Below are 11434 nucleotides of genomic sequence, written 5' to 3' on the forward strand. Positions count from 1 at the left end.
TGAGACGGAGTCTCGCTCTGTCGCCCGGGCTGGAGTGCAGTGGCCGGATCTCAGCTCACTGCAAGCTCCGCCTCCCAGGTTCACGCCATTCTCCTGCCTCAGCCTCCCCAGTAGCTGGGACTACAGGCGCCGCCACCTTGCCCGGCTAGTTTTTTTGTATTTTTAGTAGAGACGGGGTTTCACCGTGTTAGCCAGGACGGTCTCCATCTCCTGACCTCGTGATCCACCTGCCTCGGCCTCCCAAAGTGCTGGTATTACAGACGTGAGCTACTGCGCTGGGCCTGTCCAGGCTTTAAAAACGTTTTAAAATATTGTGCAGTGCATTAAAATTACCATATTGTAGGGTATGTGAATTATATCAATAAAACTGTTAGAAAATTACACTGCAGGCCAGGCGTGGTGGCTCATGCCTGTAATCCCAGCACTTTGGGAGGCTGAGGCAGGTGGATCATCTGAGGTCAGGAGTTCGAGACCAGCCTGGCCAACATGGTGAAACGCTGTCTCTACTAAAATACAAAATTAGCCAGGCGTGGTGGCAGGTACCTGTAATCTCAGCTACTCAGGAGGCTGAGGCAGGAGAATCGCTTGAACCCGGGAGGCAGAGGTTGCAGTGAGCCAAGATTGCGCCACTGTACTCCAGTCTGGGCGACAGAGAGAAATTCTGTCTCAAAAAAAAATTACTTTGCCAGGTGCGGTGGCTCACTCCTGTAATCCCAGCACTTTGGGAGGCCGAGGCGGGCGGATCACGAGGTCAGGAGATCGAGACCATCCTGGCCAACACGGTGAAACCCCATCTCTACTAACAATACAAAAAACTAGCCGGGCGAGGTGGCGGCGCCTGTAGTCCCAGCTACTCGGGAGGCTGAGGCAGGAGAATGGCGTGAACCCAGGAGGCGGAGCTTGCAGTGAACTGAGATCCGGCCACTGCACTCCAGCCTGGGCGACAGAGTGAGACTCCGTCTCAAAGAAAAAAAAAAAATACAAAAAATTAACCGGGCGTGGTGGCGGCACCTGTAGTCCCAGCTACTCGGGAGGCTGAGGCAGGAGACTGGCTTGAACCCGGGAAGCAGAAGTTGCAGCCAGCTGAGATCACACCACTACACTCCAGCCTGGGCAACAGCAGTCTCAATAAAAATAAATAGGCCAGGTGCGGTGGCTCACGCCTATAACCCCGGCACTTTGGGAGGCCGGGGCAGGTGGATCACGAGGTCAGGAGATCGAGACCATCCTGGCCAACATGGTGAAACAGAGCGAGACTCTGTCTCAAAAAAAAAAAAAAAAAAAAATTACACTGTAAAAGGCTCCAAAAAAATACAGAAATGAACAAGGAAGAGACAGGCACGTGCCTCTCATTTGGCAGTTTTCTGAGCCTCTTCTTGGAGCCTCACGCAGTGGTCGCCTTCAGTGAATCAAAATCCATTGCAGTTTAAATCCTGCAGACTTCTGGAGGCAGTGAGGACGGCTCTCACCTGCCCTCTGTCCTTGCCGCTGCCCCAGGGCCTGTGCACAGGTGTCCCTCACGCTGACGTACGCTCCTCACAGGTCTCTGCACGCTGCCTCCTCACCTGCTTCGGGACTGTTCGGTTTTACCATCTCCGCGGGGCTCGCCTGCACCCACACTGCCACCCTGAACCCCAAACCCGTCTGCGTTTTCAATCACACTCAGTGCCTCCTCATACACCAGACTGTGTTCACTTATCACATTTACTGACGACTGTCTCTCTCCCATCCTGAGAACATCTCCTTCTTTTCTGTCTGTTCCTGTCCAGTTCTCACCACCCCAAACAGAGACTGGTACACAGTCGGTGCCCAGTACGTGCTTGTGGGAGGAATGAGTGACAGGATGGGGCAGTGAATGCTTCTTGGCTCCGAGTTGCAACTCCCAGAGTTGTGAACTTGCTGTATGACCTTGGGCTGTGCCTCAGTTTCCCCAGGTGTAGAAATGGGGGCACGCCGCCCACGACCCCACCAGTCCCTCCTGCTGTGAGGCTGTGGGTGTCACGTTTGCAGGTCTAGTTCCCTGGGGCCGGCCCTGGCCCCAGCTGCCCAGCTCTGCCGGCTCCCGGGAGGCACACTCTGCTGACACCGGACTCTTTCCTGGACCGTCCAGCCGCCTGGCCGACACTCGATCCCGGCCCCACTTCCAGGCCAGTGTCCGGCTGACCAGCCTGCCTCAGGCCAGGGCCCCACGACTCCCTGCTGTGGGACAAGGGGCTGTCTGTGCAGCTGTGGTCGTGGGAGGGTGTGGTGAGGCCGTGAAGGTGGGGACGGTGCCTGGGCCTGTGGCCGCCAGAGCTGCTGAGGCTCAGGAGGTAGTACCAGGCCCCGTGGGTGCTGCCGGGGTCATCGCCTGCCCACCATGGGGACCCTCAGCTGCGACCCCGCCCCACGGTTGGCCACAGCCCGCCTTGGCCGGCGTGTGATGGAGGGCCAGATTCCAGAGACCGGCCTGAGGAAGTCCTGTGGGACGGCCACCCTGGAGAACGGTGCGTGCCAGCCACAGGGAACAGGTGGGACCCTTTCCTGCTCCACTCCCCCCACTTCTGGGGCTTCTGGAATGTTCTGGGAGCCTAGCAGGAGGCAGGAGTTTCAGGCAAGTCCTTGCCTTTCCCCAAACCTCAGTTTTCCTTCCGGCAGGATGGGTGTGGACACGGGCTTGCCATGGGCCCTGAGTATGTTTCTGTCCAACGGAAGCTAAGTGTTTTGCCGGCCGGGCCCTTTCCAGGGGCTGTGGGTACAGCAGGGGGCAAGGCCACAGCGATCATGCGGGAGATGCGAGGAGGAGGGAATGTTTCCAGCGTGGCCCTTGGGGACAGGTGCCGTAGACAACGCGGGGCAGGGCAAGGGGCGCGTGTGCGGAGGCTGCTCTGCTGGGAACCACATCAGCTGCTGGCCTCGGTGAGGGCCCGGGCAGGGCAGGGCCGCAGTTTCCTCAGCACAGCAAGCAGCTGGAGTCAAGCCCTGAGCTAGGTCCTCGGGCTGGTTCTGTGGTCTCTCCTGACCCCTGTGGCAATGAGATTCTGCAGAAGCCACAACACGTGGTGTCTGTGACCGTGTAGCTCTAGGAGGCTCAGGCCTCAGTTTCCCCATCTGTGACTGTGTAGCTCTGGTGGGCCTCAGTTTCCCCACCTCTGTGTATCTCTGTGCCTGGGCCTTAGTTTCCCCATTTGTGACGATGTATCTCTGGGAGGCTCAGGCCACAGTCTCCCCATCTGTGCCCCAGGGTGAGGGGCGCTGCTGTTCCCAGGCCCTTCCCTCCCCTGCACTTCCCTCCCCTGCCCTTCCCTCCCCAGTCCTTCCCTCCCCTGCCCTTCCCTCCCCAGCCCTTCCCTCCCCTGCATTTCCCTCCCCAGCCCTTCCCTCTGTGATTCATGTCTGACTCACAATGCAGGCATCATATTTTGTCTCCAGAGGGGCAGCAGCCTCTTGGTCCCCGGGACCCTCAATCTTCACCATGGAGGGAGAGGGGAACCCAGGCTAAGGCTCAGGAGCTGGGTCCAGGGCTCCTTCCTTGGGGAATCTGGGCCTAGGTGGTGACCTGAGGGCTTTGGGCTGCAGGCTCAGGGCCAGGCTTGTACGTCCTGCCGTCCACCGTGGGCTTCATCAACCACGACTGCACCAGGGTGGCCAGTCCCGCCTACTCACTCGTCCGGAGGCCCAGTGAGGGTAAGGCGGGCGGGAGGGCGGCTGGGGGCTTCCCTGATCCTCTAATGTCCCCCCAGGGGCACCGATGGGTCTCCTTACCCTTAGATCCAGGCCCCCAGTTAGCGCGGCAGGAAGCAGGCAGGGCTGGGCTCTACGACTTGCTCCACCTCCTACTCGCTGTGACACCTCAGGCAAGCTGCTGTCCCTCTGTTTTTTCATTGATAAAGAGAATGGAAGGAGAAAGAGTGTTGTAGGGAGGTGAAGACCTGTACCTGCCTTCCCGCGTTTGCAATTCCTTGCTGCTTGGTCTTAGGCAAGTTGCTTAAGTGCTCTGCAACTCAGTTTCTGTTAAAAGTTAACAATACTAGGCTGGGCGCGGTGGCTCAAGCCTGTAATCCCAGCACTTTGGGAGGCCGAAGTGGGCGGATCACAAGGTCAGGAGATCGAGACCATCCTGGCTAACACGATGAAACCCCGTCTCTACTAAAAAAATACAAAAAACTAGCCGGGCGAGGTGGCGGGCGCCTGTAGTCCCAGCTACTCGGGAGGCTGAGGCAGGAGAATGGCATGAACCCGGGAGGCGGAGCTTGCAGTGAGCTGAGATCTGGCCACTGCACTCCAGCCTGGGCGACAGAGCGAGACTCCGTCTCAAAAACAAAACAAAACAAAACAAAAAAACCCAGGAGGTCGAGGCTGCCGTGAGCTATGATCACACCACGTCCAGCCTGGGTGACAGAGTGAGACCTCGTCTTAAAACAAATAAAAAAAAAAAAAGAAAAAATAGTAGCCACAGTGTTGCATAGCGATCAGTAAGGGCTCAGTAAACGCGGGCTGTCGGGTGTGAGGCTAAGCCCGTTTTTCCATTATGAAGGTGGGGGCTCCCCAAGCCTGGCCCATCTCACAGGGCTGTCATGTATCTCTGTGGACATTCCTGGCTGCTTGTGCAGGCAGCACGGCGGGAGGGCAGCACGGCGGGAGGGCAGCACGGCGGGAGGGCAGGCAAGGAGCACACTGGCTCGCTGTGCCACGGGCTGGTGGCCTTGCCCTGTGGTGCTTGCTCCTGTCTAGAATGGGCGCAGTGGCTGCGACGGGCTCTGACGGAGTGACGCAGCTCAGGCGTGGACCGCGCCGGGTGCACAGGGAGCTGCTGGTGTGCATTTGTGGTGCTGCTACCACGGGCCAGCGGATCTCAGTGCTCCCATATTCCATCCCTCCATCAATGCTCCCAAATTCCATCCCTCCCTTTTCTACCACTGCTTCAAGGTCCCAGCTGGGCTGGGAGCGTGGTCAGAAGGGTCTCGTGTGGGGCGTTTGGTTCATATGGACAGAGGCCTGCTGGGAGGGTTGGCTGGAGGAGGGGCAGGACAACAGCCTGTTCTCAGCCTTCTGAATGACCAAAAATCCCAGACCACATTGGGACTCAGGAAGCTGCAAGGGGTCCCAGAAGGCCAGTGAAGGCGTCAGCATCCCCTGTCCCCAGGACCGGGTTAAGAACTTAGCCTGTGACCCAGACAGATCTGAGTTCCCAGGTTCAAATCCCAGTCTCAGGACACTTCCTGGGACAGAGACAGCGTGGGGAGCCTGGTGGGAATCGTGCACACTTTGCTAAAGGCCCAGGATAGGCTTCCTGGAAGTGGAGCATGGGATCTGGGTTTTGTAGGACGAGTAGGAGTTCGGTGGAGCCCCCAGAAGAACTGAACTCCAGGCAGAGTGTGCTTTGTAGGCCGAGGTCTAGAGATGAGCAGTGTCATGATGATCCGGGGTGTGTTCATTTCTCATGGGGCACTGAGCCTGGGGTTGGGGAGGGCAGAAGAAAAGGCTGGAAGGTTCCAGATGCAGGGCAGAGGCTAAGATCAGTGCTTCAGCATGGGGAGTCCTGATGGCCAAGCCCTGCACAGTGAGCACTTTGAGGTGAGTCTATGGTCACGTGAGCGAGGCTCAGGCATCTGCAGAGGGGCGATGGGATTATAATCAGCGATTTTTCTTTTCTTTTCTTTTTTTTTTTTTGAGACGGAGTCTCGCTCTGTCACCCAGGCTGGAGTGCACTGGTGCGATCTGGGCTCACTGGCGCCCACCACCACACTCTGTTAATTTTTTGTACATTTAGTAGAGACTGGGTTTTACCATGTTATCCAGGATGGTCTCGATCTCCTGACCTTGTGATCCACGGTCTCAGCCTCCCAAAGCGCTGGGATTATAGGCGGGAGCCACTGCGCCTGGCCATGATCAAGGGTTTCTAATATAAAATTAGCAGGGCGTGGTGGTGGCGCCTGTGGTCCCAACTGTTCAGGAGGCTGAGGTGGGAGGATTGCTTGAGCCCAGGAGGTGGAGGCTGCAGTGAGCCACGAGCCACTGCACTCTACAGCCTGGGCGATGGAGGGAGACGCTCTATCTCCCCAGCCTCTTGCAGTCCTGGGGGACTGTATTTGCCCTGGGCCTAGGGAAGGGGCTAAAATAGACCCCTCCCTCCTGCCAGTCTAAGAAAGGATGAGGCTGTGGCTAAGGGTCAGTGACCACCCTTGGAGTGTGGCCAGTGAGCCTGCATTGGGGACCACAGCATGTGTGCAAGTACTCGTGCCTGTGGCAGGGAGGTCTGGAGGCGTGTCTGGGCCACACTGCCTGCCACGGACTCCTCAGGGGAGGACGAAGGTTTGGATGACGTTTCTTCCCTCACCCGTGGCTCGCTGCCACGTGCACTGAGTGTGTGCACAGGTGGTCTGTGGGGCCGTGAACGCTGGTCAGGCTGCTACACACAGGTGCCTGGTGTCCGTCACTGGATGTGCTTTGGCGTGGCAATAATGGCGATCGCGGCAACCGGTCCCCATCATGAACTGCAAGGCCCCAGGATTGCTCCCTTCTGTAGATCCTCTCACGTTTTGATTTTTGCAACATACTGATGAGGAAAATAAGGCTTAGGATAAATGACTTGGCCAAGGTCACCGGCTCACAAGAGGCCCTGCTGGATTTTAACGTGGTCCAATGCCAAGCGCCTCTCTTAAGCATGGGACTTGCCAACAAGCCCAAGCGCTGGTTCAGGGCCTAGTTGCTCTTGTTACTCTTACTTTATGTACATTTTTTTTTGAGACTCCGTCTTGCTCCATTGCCCAGGCTGGAGTGCAGTGGCACGATCACAGCTCACTGCAGCCTCAGCCTCCCAGGCTCAAGTGATCCTCCCCTTCAGCCTGCCGAGGAGCTGGGACCCCAGGTGCATGCCAACATGCCTGGCTAAGTTTTAAATTTTTAGTAGAGATGAGATCTCACTGTGTTGTCCATGCTGGTCTCAAAGTCCTGAGCTCAAGTGGCCCTCCTGCCTCGGCCTCCGAAAACGCTGGGATCACGGTTGTGTCCCACCACACTCAGCCTAATTATGTCCAGTTCCAGCAAACCCATGAGCTGGTTCTCCAGCCCACACCTGCGCAGAGGTTAGAGGGGCAGAGGGGACTGCAAACAGCAGCAGAGCAGAGCACGCAGGAAGCGCTTTGATTGTGAGGAGACAGAAGAGCTGGATGAGACAGTCAGCAGAGACCTGAGGCCACTCAGTTCAGGCAGCCACAACTCAGGGCCCCCGGGATGACCACTCCGAGATGGGGCTGAGGTGGCCTCTGACCTGGTGGGAGTGTCTCGGGGCCAACAAGGGCACTGATGCCGGGAGGTGGGGCAGGCACTGTCTTCGGAGTCACTCCCAGCACTCTGGGTTCCTCTCCCCAGCACCACGTCAGGACACCAGCCCAGGCCCCATCTACTTCTTGGACCCCAAAGTCACACGCTTTGGCCGCAGCTGCACCCCTGCCTACTCCATGCAGGGCCGGGCCAAGTCTCGGGGTGAGTACTGGACCCATGCAGCCGCAGAAGGACCTGCTTTCCGGGTCTCAGCAACTCTCCTGCCCTGTCCTCCCTCTCCCTCTTATCCTTGGAGTTCTTCGAATGCCAGTGTCTTTGGAGTGATCACATCCCAGGGACACGGAGGAGGGGCTGCCATTCCAGTGCCCACAGGGGCTGGGGGAACTGAATGAGTGAAGTGGGTCAGGGTCACGGAGGCCCTGGGCACACATGACCACAGGGGCAGCTGGCCTTGGTGTCAGAAGGTGAGAGGTGAATGGGGATTGTGGCAAATCGGCAATGTCCTTCACAGGCACCCAACAGCTTGCCTGCACACCTGAGGCACCTGCCTGACTCCATTCTCCCATCCACCTTCCCACCCACCCACCTATCCACCCACCCAACCCACTCATCCATCCATCCACCCATTCATCCATCCACCCACCTCACCTACCCATTCAGCCATCCATCCATCCATCCACCCACCCATCCACCCATTCATCCATTCATCCATCCACCCACCTCACCCACCCATCCATCCACCCATTCATCCATTCACCCACCTCACCTACCCTTTCATCCATCCATCCATCCATCCATCCATCCATCCATCCATCCATCCCTCCATCCATCCATCCATCCATTTACAAATCCCTTCATGAACCATTCACTCCTCACTCAACCACTCACCTCCTACCTATTCTGTTCACCCATTAACTCAAACAGTCAACTGCTAGAGAGTTGGAGTAGATTTGACATTCCTTCCTTCTATGAGATCTCAGTCTGGTTCCTTCCTCTCTATGAGATCTCAGTATGGTGGGGCGGTTAGATGCAGGTGCAGACCATCCCACCCCAGTGTGCTCATGTCTGGAGAGACGGGAAAACCCAGGCTGAGGGGCTCGAGAAAAGCTGTGAGGGCTTTATCCTGGATGGTATGGGGAAGGCAGCAGGGAAGAGGGGTGGAAAATGAAGGCATGCCTGGCCTTGGGTCCAGCTTGGGCAAAGTCCTAGAGGCTTGGAAAACAGACTGTGTGATGGAGGGTGGGGAAGGGAGAGAAATGCACCTGGGTTACTTGAGAAGTATTGTGAGCTCCAGGGTGCATGCGGGCAATGGGGAGCCATGCCGGGTCTCTGAGCAGGTGAGGACATCAGTGCCACCCTTCCTTCCCCACTCTCTCAGGTCTGGAGGTGACACCAGGCCCTGGGGCCTACAGCCCAGAGAAGGTGCCCCCTGTGCGCCATCGGACACCGCCAGCTTTCACCCTGGGCTGCCGCCTCCCTCCTAAGCCCCTGGACACCTCAGCCCCTGCCCCTAATGCCTACACCATGCCCCCTTTGTGGGGCTCACAGATCTTCACCAAGCCCAGAAGCCCCAGCTACACAGTGGTGGGCCGCACACCCCCGGTGCGCCCCCCGCAGGATCCTGCTGAGATACCAGGCCCGGGCCAGTACGACAGCCCGGACGCCAACACCTACCGCCAGCGCCTGCCCGCCTTCACCATGCTGGGGCGGCCCCGGGCCCCGCGCCCCCTGGAGGAGACCCCTGGCCCAGGCACCCACTGCCCAGAGCAGGTCACTGTGAACAAAGCCAGGGCTCCAGCGTTCTCTATGGGCATCCGCCACTCAAAACGGGCCAGCACCATGGCCGCCGCCACGCCCTCCAGGCCTTCAGGGCACAGGCTGCCCGGCCGCTGCTGCTAGGCCAGGCTTGTTCCCCACACCGTGAACGGGGGCGTGGGCGGGCCTCTCCTGGGGCCTGGCTTTTGTTGGAGGGGCTAGGAGAAGCCGAGAAGGACTGGGAAAGGAGTCTTTCCTCCCCTTTCCTGAACTGTCTGGGTCCTTCTAGGACACCTGAGCCTTCCAGTCCCTGGGGGCTGTGACCCGTGGCCCTCTGCAGGGTGCAGGGTGAGTCTCCTTCCAGTGCCCCAGTTTCTTCCAGGTCACACCAGGCCAGGCCAGGCCAGGCGGGGAAAGGGACACCTTCCGGCCCTTCCCAGTTACTGGCTGGAGACGGAGCTTCCTGTGTCCTAGAACTCGGTGTCCAGCCCCACTAGGGCCTGGGTCCTCATCACAGCTTGGGTTTCTGCCACATTCGGACTCTTCCCTGTCTCATGGAAATGTGGCCACCAGCCCCGGTCCCAGCCCAAACTCAGGCTGGAGGCAGCCCTGAGGCCTGTGCATTTCCCACTCCACCTTCTGCAGTTGCTTAGCCAATAAACCTCTCCTGGGCAGGAAAGCTGTCAGCGTCACACTGGCTGGCTCATTTAATGTGTCTATTGATGTCACAGAAAGGAGACACCAACGCTGCCCTACAGAGCCAGACCCATAGCCCTGCAGTGCCCAGGGGGTCTGAGAGACCAAAAGAGAGACCCAGGGCGAGGGGAGGCTGGAGGTGGAGCCAAGCTTTTGAGCGGGGAGCCAGGTAGGCTTCCTGGAAGAGGGAATATTGAAGCGGGGTTTTGAAGGATGTATGGGAGCTTGATGTATTCAGTAGCTGCTTGCTATGTTTTGGATATTAATAAAGATCATCTATGCTTCATAGCAACTCAGGACCAGGTGGCATTTACTGAGAGGAAATGGTGCTTTGGGGAGACTGAACATTTGTCCTGGGGCATGCTGCGAGCCCCCACCTCAGTCTGATGTCAGGATTTGAACCCTGAACGTTGGACTCAGTTCCTGCCACTGTCTCCTAGGAACAGGAAGGAAACACACTGGTGGTGCCCTGTGACTGAGCCCTCTGTGTGCCAGGGAAGGATGGCACCGGGACCACCATACAAAACTCCCGTCCAAAAGGACCCTAATCCCGGAGCTTGGGAGGGTGGGACGCTGCCCCGGGACCTCTCTGAGGGATGCCGCCTGGGAGGCATGCGGGGCACAGAGCAGGGGTGGTGGGGCCGCCCTCTCTTCACCCTACAGCCCTCAGCCTGGGGCCGCCAAACCTGACCCATCCTTCACCCACTAGGTGAACACACCCCAGGACCCTGCAGCCTGGATCCCCTGCACATGCCTGGACACGCACCCAGACACAGCGTCCCCCGCCGCACGCCACACACACACCGCGCGCAGGTCCAGCCGCGGCTCGACCCCGACCAATCGCGCCCACGATCCGCTCCTCCCGCGGACGCGCAGGGGCGATCCGAGCCCGACGCACGCCCGGGCAGACACGGCCAATCGCGGCCGCGCGCGCCTCCCTCCCCTCCCCCACCTCCCCGGCCCCGCGGGCGGCGCCGGCTGTGATCTCATCCTCTGATTTATCGATCAGGCTCCGGGCGGCCTCGCCCCCCCTCCCCACCTGCCGGCGCGTCCCGGCCCCTCCCTTTGTTCCCGGCAATCAGCCCTGCTTGGGGCGGGGCAGGGGCTAGGGTGCTGCGGCCAAGTCGGGCCAGGAGGCTGGGTCCCGGGGTGACAGTGACACCCCGTTTTCTGGTGCAGAAGGAACCGACCCTTGAGGGAAGGTGCGGCCGGTCTCGGAGAGGCTGAGGCTGGGGATGGAGCGGCCGGCCTGGGAGGCTGGGGCCCAGAGCTCAGATGAGCTGGTGCAGGACTGGGCTCCCCAGAAGTGAGAGAGGAAGGGCCGCGACCCTCCAGCCCGCTCCCCTGGGTTACAGCCGGAGAAACTGAGGCCGGGACAGGCCGCAGAGCAGGGGCCCGGCTCCGCTCCTGGCACCCCCTCCCAGAGCCGGCACTCCTGGGTCTGAGCCTCCGCTGTGCGCCCTCGGCCGCGCCCCTTCCCCTCCCCGGACCTCAGTTTCCCCACTAGGAAATAGGGGTGACCCTGAGGTATCCTCTAGCTGGAACAACGGAGAGGGAGGGGCCGACCTTTAGGTCTGGGGTTCTCTTTTCCCTGGCCATGCCTTCCCGGGCCTCAGTTTCCCCCTTAGTCAACGGGAAAGAAGGGAGGTGATTTCTAAGCCTCTCCAGCTCGGTCCTTCTGGGAACTTGGGCGGCGGGCGGGGGTGGGAGGCGCACT

At 59.2% G+C, this 11434-nt stretch overlaps 1 protein-coding gene and 1 long non-coding RNA gene across 2 annotated transcripts; one reads left to right on the forward strand and one right to left on the reverse strand.

Moving 5' to 3' along the window:
* The first annotated feature begins 2336 nt into the window (after positions 1-2336).
* On the forward strand, positions 2337-9975 carry CIMAP1D (CIMAP1 family member D). The gene is made up of 4 exons (XM_017875369.1): positions 2337-2486; positions 3559-3666; positions 7354-7467; positions 8645-9975. Exons 1-4 carry the CDS (start codon positions 2360-2362, stop codon positions 9163-9165), a joined length of 870 nt encoding a protein of 289 aa, XP_017730858.1. The 5' UTR covers positions 2337-2359; the 3' UTR covers positions 9166-9975.
* Positions 2456-6696, reverse strand: LOC108531770 (uncharacterized). The gene is made up of 4 exons (XR_001886272.1): positions 6320-6696; positions 3745-3852; positions 3385-3447; positions 2456-3020 (listed from the first exon to the last, which is right to left on the reverse strand). It is a non-coding gene; the product is annotated as an uncharacterized LOC108531770 (long non-coding RNA).
* Positions 9976-11434: the final 1459 nt, after the last annotated feature.

The sequence above is a fragment of the Rhinopithecus bieti genome, unplaced genomic scaffold, assembly GCF_001698545.2.
Source record: "Rhinopithecus bieti isolate Rb0 unplaced genomic scaffold, ASM169854v2 scaffold_10175, whole genome shotgun sequence".
In the NCBI taxonomy this organism is placed as follows: Eukaryota; Metazoa; Chordata; class Mammalia; order Primates; family Cercopithecidae; genus Rhinopithecus; species Rhinopithecus bieti.